At 36.4% G+C, this 18,578-nt stretch overlaps 1 protein-coding gene across 2 annotated transcripts; it reads left to right on the plus strand.

Moving 5' to 3' along the window:
* The first annotated feature begins 1,568 nt into the window (after positions 1 to 1,568).
* Positions 1,569 to 13,946, plus strand: LOC128211675 (kelch-like protein 3). 2 transcript variants are annotated; one of them, XM_052916685.1, is made up of 9 exons: positions 1,569 to 1,649; positions 2,879 to 3,750; positions 3,919 to 4,016; positions 6,002 to 6,148; positions 6,368 to 6,496; positions 7,069 to 7,245; positions 7,604 to 7,750; positions 9,159 to 9,324; positions 13,450 to 13,946. In XM_052916685.1, exons 2-9 carry the CDS (start codon positions 2,885 to 2,887, stop codon positions 13,607 to 13,609), a joined length of 1,890 nt encoding a protein of 629 aa, XP_052772645.1. In that variant the 5' UTR covers positions 1,569 to 1,649; positions 2,879 to 2,884; the 3' UTR covers positions 13,610 to 13,946. The 2 variants fall into 2 exon arrangements, with proteins under 2 accessions (XP_052772645.1, XP_052772655.1); XM_052916695.1 differs by having other exon boundaries at positions 1,579 to 1,656; positions 2,881 to 3,750.
* The last annotated feature ends 4,632 nt before the right edge of the window (positions 13,947 to 18,578 follow it).

Below are 18,578 nucleotides of genomic sequence, written 5' to 3' on the forward strand. Positions count from 1 at the left end.
GTGGTCTAGTGCTTTAGGTGTTGTTAAACTAGTGTATTTTTTCTTGACTTTACCGGCGTAGGTTCATACCCCTAAAAAAAAACAATTGTATACTTTTGCTATATTTTTTCTGCAACTTCGAAATCATAGAGTAAAATAATGATAAAATAAGTGTTTTCAGACGCATAACCGGGCTTAGTTAATAATTGCAAATCATTATAAAGCAACATAGAATTTTAGGTATACAGAAATGCACGTGAAATGCAAATTTTGTAATGACGTTCTGTGCGCTAAATAGAAAGAGAAAATACTTAAAGAAGTTTTCGGTTTTGCAGCATTTTGTTATGGCGATAAATACATATTTTGGGGGTTAAACATGTAAAAAAGGGTTAAGAAAAGTCATTTGGATTGACATACAAAACAATAAGTTGATATTAATTAAACTTAATGGGACTTTAAGGAAGGAAGAAAGTGCGTGTTAAAGCCTTTTAAGAAAGTAATATATATTAACTGACGCTATGTGCGAATACGAAGTTTACGCGAGCGTGCGGTCTGGTGCTGTTGGTGAAACTGGAGAACCTCGAGAAATCCCACTTGTCCGGCTGGGTGACCATGCGCCCAAGCCGGGAATCGAACCTCGGTCGCCATGGTAACGCCTGCACTAACTGGATGGTTTAATTGCAGATGGCAACCAATAACCATTTTCTCTTCTAATATCTTGACTGCAACCTATTATATATATCATATTATATTTTATAATGAAAGAAACGAAACAAAGGTGCCCTTTTCCGAACTATTTCCTAATTTTAATCTTAATACGAGTCAAAATGAGGCTGTATTCTGTCAGTAAGATTTTGGAAACGTTACAGCCGTTTAAGTGGTCTCAACAACGGTAAAAGTTTCAAAGAAAATATGGATACATGTTTAATAATCACTAGGTAAATGGGCATATCAAAGGCTAGCCTACATTTATATAAAAGCGAAAACCTCCACTATATTAGCTTGATTTTCTTTTTAGTTTAAACTTATCTATTTTACAACAGTTGTTAAACAAATTATCAGGGACGGATCCATGATTCGATGTTAAAGGGGGCTTAATATAGTGGCGTTACATTTAGACTTGCGCCCCTCTCCCAGAACCGAAATTTATTTAAAGTGTTGACGGGGGGTATGGGGTACTCCCCCAATAATATTTAAAGAATTTCTTGTCCGAAACCGTGCATTTTGGGCGTATTTTATTACTTTTTGTATCCTTTACTGAAATAGAAAGTGAACTTGGACGATTTAAGGAGGCAGGGGGGGGGGAGAAGGCGAGAGTGTGGTTTTGCCATCATGCGGCAGGGGAAACTGGACTACCTGGAGGAAACCGACAAGCACACTCGCGCCTAGGTCGGGAATCGAATCGGCAGGACGCCTTGGTGAGTGCACTTACCACTGCTCTAACCGGACACCCCAAAACAATTTTAACGTGGACTTCCCTAGATCTGATTATTTTGTAGGCGGACAGTTTAATGTCAGTCACACTGTGCTGGCCGATTGTTTTTCGGCCGTTTTGTCAATTGCATAATTCCGGTTTCGTTTTATCTATTCGATAAAAGAAAATTATATGTCAACAATACAAGAAAATAAACTAAAATTACTTACGTTATGAGCAGTTGATAGCGACAATAATAAGGTGTAAGATATTTTCGGTTTACATACTTACTTGATAAATATTTGAACCATTACTTTTGTAGAAATCAATGACAAGCGCAGAACTCAACAGGCTACCTGATATAATTACAGTCAACAATTTGTTTGGAAACCAACTAGTCCACCCAAATGGCCGTCAACGAGTCATTTGGCGATTTTTTGACAATGGCAGAATCGAGACAGGGATACATAAAAAATGTCAAAATAATAAAAAAGGAACCCTGATTATTGTAGGTAGGAAACCAACAAATGTACAATACAGTACTGTACTTCTTTGAAAGGAAGACCGCAGTCATTGAAATTAGACTCCTGGATGAACAAGCATGAATTCTTATACTATTGCTTGGCATCAAATTTGTTAGCAAGCCCTGAAATATAAAATTCAGAATTTGAGGAAGCCCGGAAGACATTTTACCAGTGCAGGGCTTGCAACTTGTGCTAATTTCGACAGCTTAGACTGCAGACAAATATTTGAACAGTTGAATGGCAGCTAAATTTCTTGTTTATTTGATCTGTCTCTGTGTCTGTGCAATTATATTCATACTTAGATGCTCTCAATGTTTTGAGATGGATCGGATGTATCCGGGTGATTTAGACTAACTGCATACAAAATGTTTAAACCCATACCTGGAGTTGTGAAATATGTCAATACTTCGGGTCAAAGATGCTCCACTAAGGTTTGAAAAAATATGTCCCAGTGTATTTCGTTCACTTTTCTTGGCCTGTCAAATCCAACCTGTTGGGAATGACCAGAAAGTCTCATATATGCGCTTGAGATAGCAGGTTCAAACTGTGGTTGCGTTTTACCATTGACTTATGATATAAAAAAATGCTACCAATAACTCTCTCACCTTGTGACCTGTCTATTGAATTTAGAGGGTAATACTGAAAAACTTACTCAGAACTGGTTAACCCAGGAAATTTGTCTGCTGTGTATTGATGCATTAATAGATCAGGCAAGTGAAAGAATGAAGGAGTCTATTATGATTATTTTTTTAGTGTAATACAACAAGGCCCATTCCCTTTTTAATTCATACATTGTTATATGATGGTACTGTTTTATTTGCTGTGCTCTCTCTCCTTAGCAAAAACCAAAGGATCCCACTGTAAACAAATGAAACAAAGCTTTATGGGTTTTCAAAAATCAAAAGATCACTATTATGAAGCATTTTAGTGAATATGAAGTTCATTATTTTCATTTGTTCACAGAAAGATGGCCTCTGGTGATGCTGCTCGGCCTCCTGACAATGTGGCGTTGCCGGCAAATTTTGATGCCAGTTACTTAGCCAACTTCATGCAGCGGAAGGACAGCGTAGACTCGACTAATAGTATGCCAGGTTCTTCCATGATGGAGGAGGAGTACAAGTTTACAGAAGTGTCCCACCCTGCCCAAGTCCTGACAGGCCTCAACCATCTGCGCAACTCGCAACAGTTCTGTGATATAGTGCTGCTTGCTGGAGGTCAGGAGTTCAACTGCCACAAAATAGTGCTTGCTTCATTTAGTCCTTATTTCCATGCCATGTTTACTGGAAATCTTGCAGAGAGCACTCAGGATAGAGTAACCATTAATGACTTAGAGGCATCTGTAATGGAGTTATTAGTAAATTATGGTTACACATCAGAAATACTAATAAACAGACAAAATGTTCAAGCACTTTTGTCAGCATCTAATCTCTTAGAAATTTTACCAGTAAAGGAGGCTTGTGGTCAATACCTTGAACAGAATATGGATGAAACTAACTGCATTGGTATACACTGTTTTGCTGAAGCTCATGCATGCTGTGAATTACAGCAAAAATCTAAAGACTACATTCTAGAACATTTTACGTCAGTAAGTCTACAAGAGGAGTATCTCCAGCTTAACAAAGAAAAGCTTATTGAATTTTTAAAAGATGAGAATCTAAATGTTGACAATGAAGAGAGTGTGTTTCAGTCAGCAGTGCGTTGGTTAGATTACGACAGTGAGGGTAGGAAGGGAGACTTTGATAAAGTGTTAGAGAATGTTCGATTGCCACTGATGAGCCCATACTTCCTATTTGATGTGGTGGAGAAGCAGGAGATTGTCAACACTTCAGACAGGTAAGTTGAACCAATGTCAAACTTTACCTTTGGCATCTTTGTACTAAAATATTAGGTTCAGGTTGTATTGAATGAATGAATCATACCAGTAACTTTTTTATGTTTCTTAAGGGAGTTCTCCTGGGTAATAGCATAAATTGATTTAAATATCTGTTGGTGTTAATTTAGGTGTAAGTATCTTGTGGATGAGGCAAAGACATTCCAGCTACTACGGGACAGACATGCTGAGCTCCAGTCTCCACGAACACAGCTCAGGCGGTCTTTTGGTAGGGCAGAGGAATTATTAAGTTGTTTTGAAATAAATATATCTCAATTAAAAAGTATTGGTACAATTATTATGTTTTAATCACAGTTACATTGCAGTGGTACACTAATTATTGTGAAGTTTCCACTGGTTTTAATTTATAGCTTGTTTTATTATCGAAGTCCAATTTACTAGGCATTCTGAAATCATATTTATTTCAGTACAAGGTCAGATTTTGTTTAATTTACTTCCCGTCTGACAGAAGCCAGCTTTTGTTAAACACTTTGTAGTGATTTATAGAGTATTATCAGTGAAATGAAACTGATGTTACATTGTTTGAAGCAGTGACATTCTCAATCTGATATTTCTCACTGACTCCCACTTCCAAGATCAAACATCACCGTGCACAGGACTGGAACACTAGGGTCATTCACATACAATTTTATGAATGCTTTTTTGAATAGCTACAATTAACTGTCATTTTATATCCTTTTTAGCTCGACTATTCAAAGAATATGGAGAGCTAAACTACTCGCCCAAGCGTCGGCGTTGGCGTCACACCTTGGTTAAGGTTTTGCATTCAAGCACACATTGGTTTATATTTCAGCAACTACCTGAGGTATTGCATTGAGACTTAATATATATAATGGAACTCAACCATCCAGCCTACTTGATTAACAAAGTTAAATAACTCTAGTTTGCATTTAATGCCAAAAATAGGCCTTTATTATTCGCTTTGAAATTCTGGTTAAGGTTTTGCGTGTAAGCACACATAGGTTAATATCTCAGCAACTACTTGAGGTATTGCATTGAGACTTTATACAATGGTACTCAACCATACAACCTACTTAATCAACCAAGTTAGATAACTCTAGTTTGCATTTAATGCAAAAAATAGGCCTTTCTTATTCGACTTAGAAATTCTGGTTAAGGTTTTGCGTGCAAGCACACATAGGTTAATATCTCAGCAACTACTTGAGGTATTGCATTGAGAGTTGATACAATGGTACTCAACCATCAAACCTACATCCAACCAAGTTAGATAACTCTAGTTTGCATTAAATGCAAATAATTGCCCTTTATTATTCGACTTAGAAATTCTGGTTAAAGTTTTGCATGCAAGCACGCATAGGTTAATATTTCAGCAACTACTTGAGGTATTGCATTGAGACTTGATACAATGGTACTCAACCATCCAACCTACATCCAATCAAGTTAGATAATTCTAGTTTGCATTACATTCAAATAATGGCCCCTTTTTTGACATCGAAATTCTGGTTAAAGTTTTGCATGTAACCACTTTTAAGTCAATACCTCAGCGAATACATCATGTTTTGCGTTGAAACTTTACACACAGGCTCCCAACCATTTAACCTTCTTCTTTAATCAAGTAAGAGAACTCTATCTTTCATGTTATATATTTTTTTCCCCTTTATTATGAGACTTAGAAATTCTGGTGAAGGTCTTGCATGTTACTTGCTACTTGATGTATTGCGTTGAGACTTTATACAATGGTATTCAACCACCCAACGTAATTGAATAACCAAGTTAGATAACTGTATTTTGCAAATAATGGCCCTTTATTATTTATTAGACTTAAAAGTTCTGGTTAAAATTCACCATGTAACCACATTTATGTTAATATCTCAGCACATTATGTATTGCATTGAAATCTAATCTAACAGTGATCCATGCATGTTTTGCCAAAACTTTTCAATCCTTACAATGAAAAGCGGCGGAATAGTCGAGTGTGCTGTCTCAGTGACAGCTCTTGTTATGTATATAATGAATAGAAAATAATCATTACACTAGCTGCACTTTTTTATCTTGATTTTATTGTGTCTGTATTTATTACTATATGTATGTGTGTACACCAAATTGTGACCAATATATTTGTTTATTCATGTTGGGTTTTAAGTAAGATATGTATAAGTCCAAATCAGAAATAAAACAAGTCAAGTGGATGAACTACAGTTTAATGTTGTCATTTTGTGTGCACTTGTGCAGGTTACAAGGAGGTAATAATCTGTGTTGGTGGAGAGGATGACAAGGTTGTACTCCGGAGCGTGGAGATGTTTGATACTGGTCTGTGTCGCTGGACGCCCCTCGCTTGTCTGCCATTCGCCATCAGTAAACATGGCATGGTTGCTTCAGGTATGGCAAGACTTTAGGATTACCTGACTTTTTATTAAAATCATGCCCTAGATTTTAGCTAGGTAACTTGGTTTGTTTTTTATCTTTTACTTTTCTGATAATAATTTACTCCTCAACTTGCATATTATAAGTTTCTTCTATAACTTTCTCTTTTTGACTTACTTCATACATCTTAATCTTGAAAGTAATGAAATGATATTCTTTACTTTTCCACTTCAGGAGACTATATTTACCTAGCGGGTGGGGAATTCCCAGACGGTTCAGCAAGTCGCAGCATGTGGCGGTTTGATCAAAACCTCGACTCCTGGCTGGAAATGGTCCCCATGAACATGGCCAGGTCCGAACTTGGTATGTTACTTAAATAAGCTTGTGAAATAACCTTCTAGTTAACCATGAAGCATGATTGGAACATCATGAACTCAAATGGTCACCCCTCCCTCCTGCAACCAAGTGCACCCTGCCCCAGGGCTAAAATACAATGTAACTCCCAGCTGAAATACCTGCAGTGGTGGCTATTTAATTATTAAAGTATGATTTGAAATTGTTACTTGTTCATACTTGTGTGAGTGATTTATCTGATAACAAATTGGAAACAGAATATCAAAGGATGTTATTGCAGGGCAATCCAATCAATTAAACTCTGATTTTAATTATTCATGATGATGGTTTATAGCAATAATGTCAGAGTGTAAAAAAAAAATTATAAATAGACTGTGGTGGTTAAATTGTTGATTTATCGTTTTGAACATTGATTTTTGGTAACATAACACTGAAGTTAGTAATTTAAATGCAAATAGACAATTAATAGAATATAAATAAGAATGTATTGTTGTTTAATGTTACTCTAGTATTAACTTTAATATATGTTATGCAATACGAGTACATCAAAAAGACCACACAGTTTAATGTATGTACTAAAGGTCTTGCGATGCTGGATGGTCACGTGTATGCTATTGGAGGTTGGGATGGGTCTAGCCGGCTGGACTCTGTAGAGAAGTACAACCCGGAACAAAACATGTGGGTGTTCATACCACCCATGAAGATTGCACTCACCAGCCCGGCAGTGGTCTCCATGAAGGGGATGCTCTATGTCACTGGTTGGTTTTCAACTACAGAGAAATTAATTATGGATAAAAATAATATCAGAAATAAATTATTTTCCAGGGTTCTGATATTGCAGTTGAGGTCTCCAAGGCATTATATGCAGCTATAAACTCTATTACACAAACAGCATTATAGAAAAGAACTCCGTTGTGTTGTACTCATATGTTAATATGAAAACGAAAAGAAAATGTGAAAATAAAAATCTTCATTTTAGTTGTAATACTTAATGAATTTAGCTGCTTTCACTGTTTTATGAAAGATATACAAGGTTCTCAAAACTTTCTTGTTAAAAGTGATGGACCATCTTGTGCTTCCAATATTATTCAAACGTATATTCATATTTGATAACAGGAGGAGCAGTGTTGGAAGATGGTGATGGTATAGACCTGGTACAGTGCTATAACCCCCGTACAGATATGTGGATAGACCGACCCAACATGCAGATACCTCGCTCTGGCAGTGCTTCTTGTGTCCTTGATGGACTCATCTATGTTATAGGTAAGACTATTTTAGATAATTTGTAAATCCAATCCACATAATTAAGTTTACACTGTGGGATAAAACTCTCTTTTTATCGTTTCATCTTTGTAAAGCATTGCCAAATTTTTAGCTCGACTATTCGAAGAATAAGGAGAGATATACTACTCACCCAAGCGTCGGCCTCGGTGTGACACCTTGGTTAAGGTTTTGCATGTAAGAACCTTTAAGTCATAATCTCATTAAATACATCATGTATTGCAATGAAACTTTACATATGTATTCCCAACTACTTAACCTACTAAATTAATGAAGTTAGATAACACTTATTTGAATTAAATGCAAATAATGGGCCTTTATTATTAGACTTAGAAATTCTGGTTAAGGTTTTGCATGTAAGCACACATAGGTTAATATCTCAGCAGCTACTCGATATATTGCATTAAGACTTTATACAATCATACTCAACCATCCAACCTACTGAATTAACCAAGATAGATAACTCTTGTTTGCATTTAATGCAAATAATGGGCCTTTATTATTTGACTTAGAAATTCTGGTTAAGGTTTTGCATGTAAGCACACATAGGTTAATATCTCAGCTACCTACTTGTATTGCATTAAGACTTTATACAATGGTACTCAACCATCCAATTTACTTAATTAACCAAGTTAGATAACTCTAGTTTGCATTTAATGCAAATAATTTTTCTATATTATTCGACATAGAAATTCTGGTTAAGGTTTTGCATGTAACCACATTTTAGTCAATATCTCAGCAAATACATCATGTATTACATTGTAACTTTACATATGTATTCCCAACTATCTATCCTACTAAATTAATGAAGGTAGATAACCCTTTGTGAATATAATGCAAATTATGGGCCTTTATTATTTGACTTTGAAGTTCTGGTTAATGTTTTGCATGTAAGCACACATCGGTTAATATCTCAGCAACTACTTCATGTATTGCAATGAGACTTTATACAATGGTACTCAACCACCCAACCTACTTGAATAACTAAGTTAGATAACTGTAATTTGCAAATAATGGCCCTTTATTTCTGGTTAAAATTTTGCATGTAACCACATTTATGTTAATATCTTAGCAAATACATCATGTGTTGCATTGAAATATAATCTAATATTACAGTGATCCATGTTTCACCAAAACTTTTCAATCCTTAGTACACTGAAAAGCGGCGAAATAGTCGGGCGCGCTGTCTCTGTGACAGCTCTTGTTCCAATTAATAGTCATGTATAAACCAAAACAATATCAACAAAAAATGATGTAAACATTTTCAGTAGAAGCTAGCAATATATTAATATACCATATGAAAACTCTGTGACTTCATTTTGCAAGGATCTTGGTGTTCTTGGGTTGTGTTACATGTCCTTTACTGATTATACCGTCACAACTGTTACAGGGGGCTGGCACGCGTCCACAGAGAACACAAACAAGGTTGAGTGTTACGATCCGGAGAGAAACGAGTGGGGCCAACGAGCCCCGATGATTGAGAGGCGGTACCGGCCGGGGGTCGCCATTGTCAATAAGAAAATCTATGTGTGCGGCGGAGAGGAGGGATGGGACAGGTGGGACAGTCTTCTAGTTTTCTGACTGGTCCAACATTAACTTAATGTTTATGTTTTTAAAATTCTACAACTGTTATTTTGCAATCCAAGATTCCTGATTAAATGTGCTACAAACATTGTCTGCTGCTATATATCTGTTGGTAAAACTTGTCTGCTGCTTTTTATGTCCTCCAATAATAGAGGGACATATTGTTTTCGATTGTATAGCTTGACTTGTCTGTGTGTCTGTCCATCAAAAATCTTGTACACTTCATATCTCTTAAACCACTTGAAGGATTTTAAAATAACTTGCCACAAGCGTTGAATGTGCAGAGCACATCATACAGCCAGCCCAGTTTAAGATCAAGGTCAGACTTAGAGGATAAATATATAAGTAGATAAACAAGGGAAATCACCCTAATTGACTAGAAAAAAGCATAAACACCGAGATAGCAATTTTACAAGTAGATAATGACCAAATCAATGATGTCATTTACGATTACCATGGAAATTGAGGAAGAATGATAATTCAGCTATAGTTGTAATATCTATTATCTAGTGATTTAATATTTGACAGTGTCTTGTGATAGTATTATTTCCTTCTGATTTCCATCATAATATGTAGTTTAACTTCTAGTTAAGACTAGTTGTACTAATCATTATTGCTGAGAATGGAAAGAATGTTTTCAGTGCAGGGACTGACAGTAAGTCGTGTGAACTGAGCATGCTCTCCATGATTGCTGCTAATTTTTTTACAGATCATACAAGGTTTACCTAATGTTTTGTTTTTGATTGTTTCATTGACAAATTGACATATATGAACATGGCAGATACAAAGTTACATATATTATACAATATATAATATTTCACTTCTTTATTTTATTGGATATTAAAGCCATGTTATAAGTGTGATTTTATTTACCTGTACCACTAACTAGATATAAAATGACACAAAATGTATTATTTTTAATTTTCTGACAATTATAAACTAAATAATTAATTGGTAAGTCTGTCTGTCCAATCAATTGATAATAAAATCCAGCCAATTGACCATCACTAATGACTTCATCCTATGTCCGCTCCATATCTCTTAATTGCATGAAGAATTTAAAAATAACTTCAAATTTTTTTTCATCATATTGAGACTATGTTCACAATGCATGTTACAACTAGCTCGTTTAAAAGTCAAGGTCACACTTTAATAGTAGTCAAATGTCATTTGAAAAAATTTAACTACATTTTAAGTCCGCTCTAAATCTCTTAATCGCTTGAAGGATTGTAATTAAACTTGCTGCAAATGTTAACCATAAAAGGACAATGTGTAGAGGGGGAGACATCAGTTTTTGATTACAAAAAGATCTGTCTATTTGTCTGTTGGTTAAACTTGTCTACTGCTATTTACCCGGTGATGAAACTGATGGAACTTGGAACTTGTTTGCTGCCATTTGTCTGGTGATGAAATTCAGCTGCTATATTTTTGTTGGTGAAACTAGTCTGCTGCTATATTTCTATTGGTGTAACTTGTCTGCCACTATATTTCTATTAGTGAAACTTGTCTGCTGCTATATTTCTGTTTTTGAACTTGTCTGCAGCTATTTGTTTGTCAGTGAAATTGTCTGCTGCTATTTGTCTGTTGGTCAAACTTGTCTGCCGCTATTTGTCTGTTCCTGAAACTTGTCTTGTGGTTAAACTTGTCTGCTACAATATTTCTGGTGCAGAAACTTGACTGCTGCTATATTTCTGTTTGTGAATCATGTCTGCTGCTATATTTCTGTTGGTGAAACTTGTCTGCCCCTATTTGTCTGTCAGTGAAATTAACTGCTGCTTTTTGTCTTGTGGTGAAACTTGTCTACTGCTATTTGTCTGGTGGTGAGACTTGTTTGCTACTATTTTTCTGGTGATGAAACTTGTCTGCTGCTATTTGTCTGGTGGTGAGACTTGTTTACTACTATATTTCTGGTGATGAAACTTGTCTGCTGCTATTGGTCTGGTGATGAGACTTGTCTGCTGCTATTTGTTTGGTTGTGAAACTTGTCTGCTGTTATTTCTCTGGTGGTGAAACATATCTGCTGCTATTTGTTTGGTTGTGATTTTTTCTGCTGCTGTTTCTCTGATGGCAAAACTTGTCTGCATCTATTTGTCTGGTAGTGAGATTTGTCTGCTGCTATTTGTTTGATTCTGAGACTAATCTGCTGCTATTTGTTTGGTTGTGCAAGTTGTCTGCTGCTACATGTATTTCTCTGATGGTGAAACTTGTCTGCTGCTATTTTTTCTGGTAGTGAACTTGTCTACTGTTATTTGTTTGTGGGTGAAACCTGTCTGTTGCTATTTTCTGGTGGTGAAACTTGTCTGCTGCTTTTGTCTGTTAGTGAAACTTGTCTGCTGCTATTTGTCCAGTGGTGAAACTTGTCTTCTGTTATTTGTCTTATGATGACACTTGTCTGCTGATATTTGCCTGGATGTTAAACCTGTCTGCTGCTGTTTGCCTGATGATGAAAATTGTAAGCTGCCTTTTGTCTGTTTGTGAAACTGCTATTTGTCTGGAAACTTGTCTGCTGCTATTTGTCTGGAAACTTTTCTGCTGCTATTTGTCTGGAAACTTGTCTGCTGCTATTTTTCTAGTGGTGAAACTAGTCTGCTGTTATTTGTCTGGTGGTGAAACTGCTCTTCTTCTATTTGTCTGATGATGAAACCTGTCTGCTTCTATTTGTCTGGAAACTTGTCTGTTGAGATTTGCCTGGATGTTAAACCTGTCTGCTGCTATTTTTCTGGTAGTGAAACTTGTCAGCTGTTATTTGTCTTATGATGAAACTTGTCTGCTGAGATTTGCCTGGATGTTAAACCTGTCTGCTGCTATTTGCCTGGTGTTGAAACTTGTCTGCTGTATTTGTCTTATGATGAAACTTGTCTGCTGAGATTTGCCTGGATGTTAATCCTGTCTGCTGCTATTTGCCTGGTGATGAAAATTGTCAGCTTTTTTTTGTCTGTTTTTGAGACTAACCTCCACCAATTTGTTTGTTTGTGAAACTTATCTGCTGCTATTTGTCTGCTCGTGAAACTTCTCTGCTGCTATTTGTATGGTGGTGAAACTTGTTATACCCCCACAAACGAAGTTTGAGGGGGTATATAGGAGTGAGCTTGTCGGTCGGTCGGTCGGTTTGTCGGTCGGTCTGTCTGTCGGTCGGTCGGTCGGTCGGTCTGTCGGTTTTCATGGTTTCCGGACGATAACTCATGAAAGGCAAGACAGATTTGAAAAAATTTTGGTACACAGGTGTAACATCAGAAGATACAGGTCAAGTTTGATATTGGGGCTGGTGGGGCCAAGGTCAAGGTCACTGTTACTAAAAATAGAAAAACAGTTTCCGGACGATAACTCATGAAAGGCTTGACAGATTTGAAATTTTTTTGGTACACAGGTGTAACATCAGAAGATACAGGTCAAGTTCGATATTGGGGCTGGTTGGGCCAAGGTCAAGGTCACTGTTAATAAAAAAGAAAAACGGTTTCCTGAAAAACTCGTGAATGTGAGCTTGTCAGTCGGTCGGTCAGTCAGTCGGTTTTCATGGTTTCCGGACGATAACTCATGAAAGGCTAGACAGATTTAAAAATTTATTCCCAGGTGGATAAGGATGCATTCAAGCCCAAATATGTACTTGTAAAATGTCTTATTCCAGAAAAGATCAGCTAGAGCATCAGCTAGTTTTTCTTGTCAGCAGTGTAACTTCTAAATTACTCAACAGATTTAAATAAAACAATACATGCATGATAAGAGAAGATGCAGTGTGCAGTAACCTTGGAGTTATGGCCTCTTTTCAAAGGAATGGTTTGCCATTCCTGTGTCCAGGCGGCATTTGGGGGTATTCGTCACTCCTGTGACAGCTCTAGTTTGTTCCTGTTTTGAACCTTATCATTCAAAATCTGTCATTGAACTTAACAAAATCTGTCATTGAACTTAACAATTATTTGTGTTAACATCTGAATACTGCAAATTCAATGGTAAACAAGCAAAGATATTTATTGTATTGAATACAACTTACATCAAAGTACTTTGAAGTATGTTAAAAAATGAAAAGTTTTTTAAAACCCAGGTTTCGAAACCATAATAATAAATTGCTATTAATTGACAATATTTGCTATCAATTCCAGGTATCATGACACAATAGAATGTTACGATCCTGTGCGGGACACGTGGGAGATTGTAGGAGAAATGCTGACCAGTCGGAGCTGGCTCAGCTGTGTGGCCATCACCATACGTAAAGATATGAACAATGCAGAGTGCCATAACAAGTGTGAGTGCTCCGTCTGATGGTGGAACACTGACAATGTCTGCTACATAGTTCACCTGTACATGTATAACTGACTTCCTTTACATGAACATTGCCAGGAGTTTGAGTGCTCCATCTGAGAGTATTGTATTGCCAATGTCCCGTTGATAAGGCAAATGTCAGTTTGCAAGGCTAACTTACTTCAACATTACAAATATCCCATGCACATATGTCTACCAGACAAACATACTGTAAGATTGCCAAGAGTGTAACTTACATGTACATTTGTGAGGACCAACCACTGCCAAAGACAATTATTTAGAGGCTTTCATGATATTTGAGTTGTATACCAGAATCCCAATTATAACCAGACTTATATTGGTTGTGTGTATTTTCTATGTGGGACCAATCAGTTACCAAAATTCTTTCCGCAGTATACATATCTACAGACTTCCAGACCAACACCTTCTGTCTGTATATAATAATGTCACGTGTGTCAGACCAACATCTCCTGTCTTTATGTAATAATGTCACATGTGTCAGACCAACATCTTCTGTCTTTATGTAATAATGTCACGTGTGTCAGACCAACATCTTCTGTCTTTATGTAATAATGTCACGTGTGTCAGACCAACATCTTCTGTCTTTATGTAATAATGTCACGTGTGTCAGACCAACATCTTCTGCCTTTATGTTATAATGTCACGTGTGTCAGACCAACATCTTCTGTCTGTATGTAATAATGTCACGTGTGTCAGACCAACATCTCCTGTCTTTATGTAATAATGTCACGTGTGTCAGACCAACATCTTCTGCCTTTATGTTATAATGCCACGTGTGTCAGACCAACACCTTCTGTCTAATGTTATAATGCCACATGTGTCAGACCAACACCTTCTGTCTGTATGTTATAATGCCACATGTGTCAGACCAACACCTTCTGTCTGTATGTAATAATGCCACATGTGTCAGACAAACACCTTCTGTCTTTATGTAATAATGCCACATGCGTCAGACCAACACCTTCTGTCTGTATGTAATAATGCCACATTTGTCAGACCAACATAAGTCTTTATATAATTATGAAATGCATGTGAGCATTCAGTATATTGAGAATATACTGTTGGTGTCAAGTCTACAAATCAAAAAGACTTCTGGATACAGCCCACATGTTTATATGCCATTATCATGATATTATTACTGATTCAGAGGTTCTCGTTTATTGACAGAACCATAACAGTCAACTCCAGACATGCATTCCTTTCTTGTGAATTTAATTTGCTGTCATTTTTTGATTGGATGGGTTGGGAATGAGTGTCCCCTTGTGCTTTGAAAAGTTGGCATAATCATCTGTGAAAGACGCCATTTCCTGTACTTTTAAATATCAATTTTAAAATAATATCAAAGTTTAATTAGCATTTTGCCTATTTTGGTAACACTTCCATTAACAGTAAAAGAAGCCTGAACATATATGGAATAAGTAAAGAATATAATCTGATAATGGAGACTTTAATCAGATAAAATGCACATATTATTGTCCCTTTTCGTGCACTTAATGCTCTTATTTTCATAACCTGGTGAAGACGTAGACAAATATTTCACCTTTTTATATGCATGCAATTTTGTTGAAACTTTATTGCTTGTAAATGTAATTATAATCCCCCTGTCTGATAATGGCTTTTTGCAATGTGTATTCAATGAAATCGCTAAAGGGCATTGAATGCTAAGCAAGTTTACAAATACAAAATAGCACTGATAAACAGATGTTGTAGGAAATATTTCGACAAGGACCTGTGCGGCCCCAGTTTGTACATGCCTGCATAGAGATATAACTAAAATACTACTGAATAACTTAGATGAAGATATCGAGTCTTCATCTGGATTAACTTAGAGCATAGGGACAAAGCTTTCGATACGAATTTTGTTTTGTGTGGCAATAAGAATTGAATAAGTATTTATTTTGTTCACATCTGATAAAAGTGCTTTATTTTTAACTATTTTATGTTTTATTAGCCCCCCGGTGAAATAGACACAGCTCTGAGTCAGTATAATTTCTGGTGCATTTTACATTCTTATTCAGAATGTTATCAGTGCCAGATGAGAGTTATAAGGTGGTTTATTTTTCAATAAATATGAAAATGATTTTAAAAAAATGATACTGTTTTTGGATGTTTTGACAAGAGGACTAGATGATTGTTATATAGATTCTGTTTTCTGATTTATCATGGCTAATGTTTATGGATATTTTATTAAGTGTTTGAGTGGGTGGAATTTCCCATTTCTGTGATACAAGCCAACGAATGTGTGCATTTACTTAGTCTGGAAAACAGACATATATATGTGATTGAAATGCAATACATGATGGATGGTAAATGAAAGTTCCATATTATTCAGAGGACTGTGTGTGTTCAGGAAACTCAGCATAATACATGTATGCCATATTTGCAACCGAGGTTGTAAAATTACTAAGAATATGACCTTAAATCTTTAAATGAAGCCTGTACAAATGTACCCTAGGTTTTTTAAACATGAATTGTTGTAAAAAGTTGATTGTAAAAAGTACTTTATGTTCGCTTTTACTAGATGTATAATAATTATGTACCTTAGTAGAAAGACTATATTTAGCTAGTTGGAAATTATTAATGAAAGACCTGACGATACTGACAATAAACATTTATTAAATAAAACAAACACAATCTTTGAAAGAAAATTTTATAGTATAAAATTATTTATTACTGCTAGTAGACAAAATAGTAGATTATATAATTTGTATTTGTTTATCAGTTGTGCTTGTATTTACTTTTTTATAAATTCAGATACTGAATAAAGAAAGAAATGCCTGTATTCTGATTTGCTGTTTTCCATTTTCTGGTCCATGAGTATATTTTAAAGGCATAAAAAAAAACCACTTGAAATAGGTATGCCCCCTGCTTCTTGCCTTATTTAAGCTTATCGCAGATTAGGTTTTGGGTAGAACTGTCGCCCTTGTGTTGCCGCTGCCATCAGTGTAGGTCTAATTTTGTTTGAGCAGTATATATGACTCTTGATAAAAGTTTTGGCAAAAAATAAACTTCAAATTTGGTTGAATTTGCGTGCAAGCCACTAGCAGCCTTTTATCTCAGTAACAGATTAAATTAGAGGATTTGGTTAATTTCGCGTGCAAGGAACTAGCAGCCTCTTATCCCAGTAACAGCTGAAGTTAAAGAATTTGGTTCATTTCGCATGCAAGGACCTAGCAGGCACTCATCTAAGTAACAGACGAAGTTAGGGAATTTGGTTAATTTCGTGTGCAAGACGCTAGCAGCCTCTTATTTCAGTAACAGACGCAGTTAAAGAATTTGGTTAATTTCGTGTGCAAGCCGCTAGCAGCCTCTTATCTCAGTAACAGACGAAGTTAAAGAATTTGGTTAATTTCGTGTGCAAGCCGCTAGCAGCCTCTTATCTCAGTAACAGACGAAGTTAAAGAATTTGGTTAATTTCGTGTGCAAGGACCTAGCAGTCTCTTATCTCAGTAACAGACGAAGTTAAAGAATTTGGTTAATTTCGTGTGCAAGCCGCTAGCAGCCTCTTATCTCAGTAACAGACGAAGTTAAAGAATTTGGTTAATTTCGTGTGCAAGCCGCTAGCAGCCTCTTATCTCAGTAACAGACGAAGTTAAAGAATTTGGTTAATTTCGCATGCAAGGACCTAGCAGCCTCTTATCTCAGTAACAGACGAAGTTAAAAAATTTGGTCAATTTCGTGTGCAAGCCGCTAGCAGCCTCTTATCTCAGTAACAGAGGAAGTTTAAGAATTTGGTTAATTTCGCATGCAAGGACCTAGCAGCCTCTTATCTCAGTAACAGACGAAGTTAAAGAATTTGGTTAATTTCGTGTGCAAGCCGCTAGCAGCCTCTTATCTCAGTAACAGACGAAGTTAAAGAATTTGGTTAATTTCGTGTGCAAGGACCTAGCAGTCTCTTATCTCAGTAACAGACGAAGTTAAAGAATTTGGTTAATTTCGTGTGCAAGCCGCTAGCAGCCTCTTTTTTCAGTAACAGACGAAGTTAAAGAATTTGGTTAATTTCGTGTGCAAGCCGCTAGCAGCCTCTTATCTCAGTAACAGACGAAGTTAAAGAATTTGGTCAATTTCGCATGCAAGGACCTAGCAGCCTCTTATCTCAGTAACAGACGAAGTTAAAGAATTTGGTTAATTTCGTGTGCAAGCCGCTAGCAGCCTCTTATCTCAGTAACAGAGGAAGTTAAAGAATTTGGTTAATTTCGTGTGCAAGCCGCTAGCAGCCTCTTATTTCAGTAACAGACGAAGTTAAAGAATTTGGTTAATTTCGCATGCAAGGACCTAGCAGCCTCTTATCTCAGTAACAGACGAAGTTAAAGAATTTGGTTAATTTCGTGTGCAAGGACCTAGCAGTCTCTTATCTCAGTAACAGACGAAGTTAAAGAATTTGGTTAATTTCGTGTGCAAGCCGCTAGCAGCCTCTTATTTCAGTAACAGACGAAGTTAAAGAATTTGGTTAATTTCGTGTGCAAGCCGCTAGCAGCCTCTTATCTCAGTAACAGACGAAGTTAAAGAATTTGGTTAATTTCGCATGCAAGGACCTAGCAGCCTCTTATCTCAGTAACATACGAAGTTAAAGAATTTGGTTAATTTCGTGTGCAAGCCGCTAGCAGCCTCTTATTTCAGTAACAGACGAAGTTAAAGAATTTGGTTAATTTCGTGTGCAAGGACCTAGCAGTCTCTTATCTCAGTAACAGACGAAGTTAAAGAATTTGGTTAATTTCGTGTGCAAGCCGCTAGCAGCCTCTTATTTCAGTAACAGACGAAGTTAAAGAATTTGGTTAATTTCGCATGCAAGGACCTAGCAGTCTCTTATCTCAGTAACAGACGAAGTTAAAGAATTTGGTTAATTTCGTGTGCAAGCCGCTAGCAGCCTCTTATCTCAGTAACAGACGAAGTTTAAGAATTTGGTTAATTTCGTGTGCAAGCCGCTAGCAGCCTCTTATCTCAGTAT

The sequence above is a fragment of the Mya arenaria genome, chromosome 2 (genome assembly GCF_026914265.1).
Source record: "Mya arenaria isolate MELC-2E11 chromosome 2, ASM2691426v1".
Classification (NCBI taxonomy): Eukaryota; Metazoa; Mollusca; class Bivalvia; order Myida; family Myidae; genus Mya; species Mya arenaria.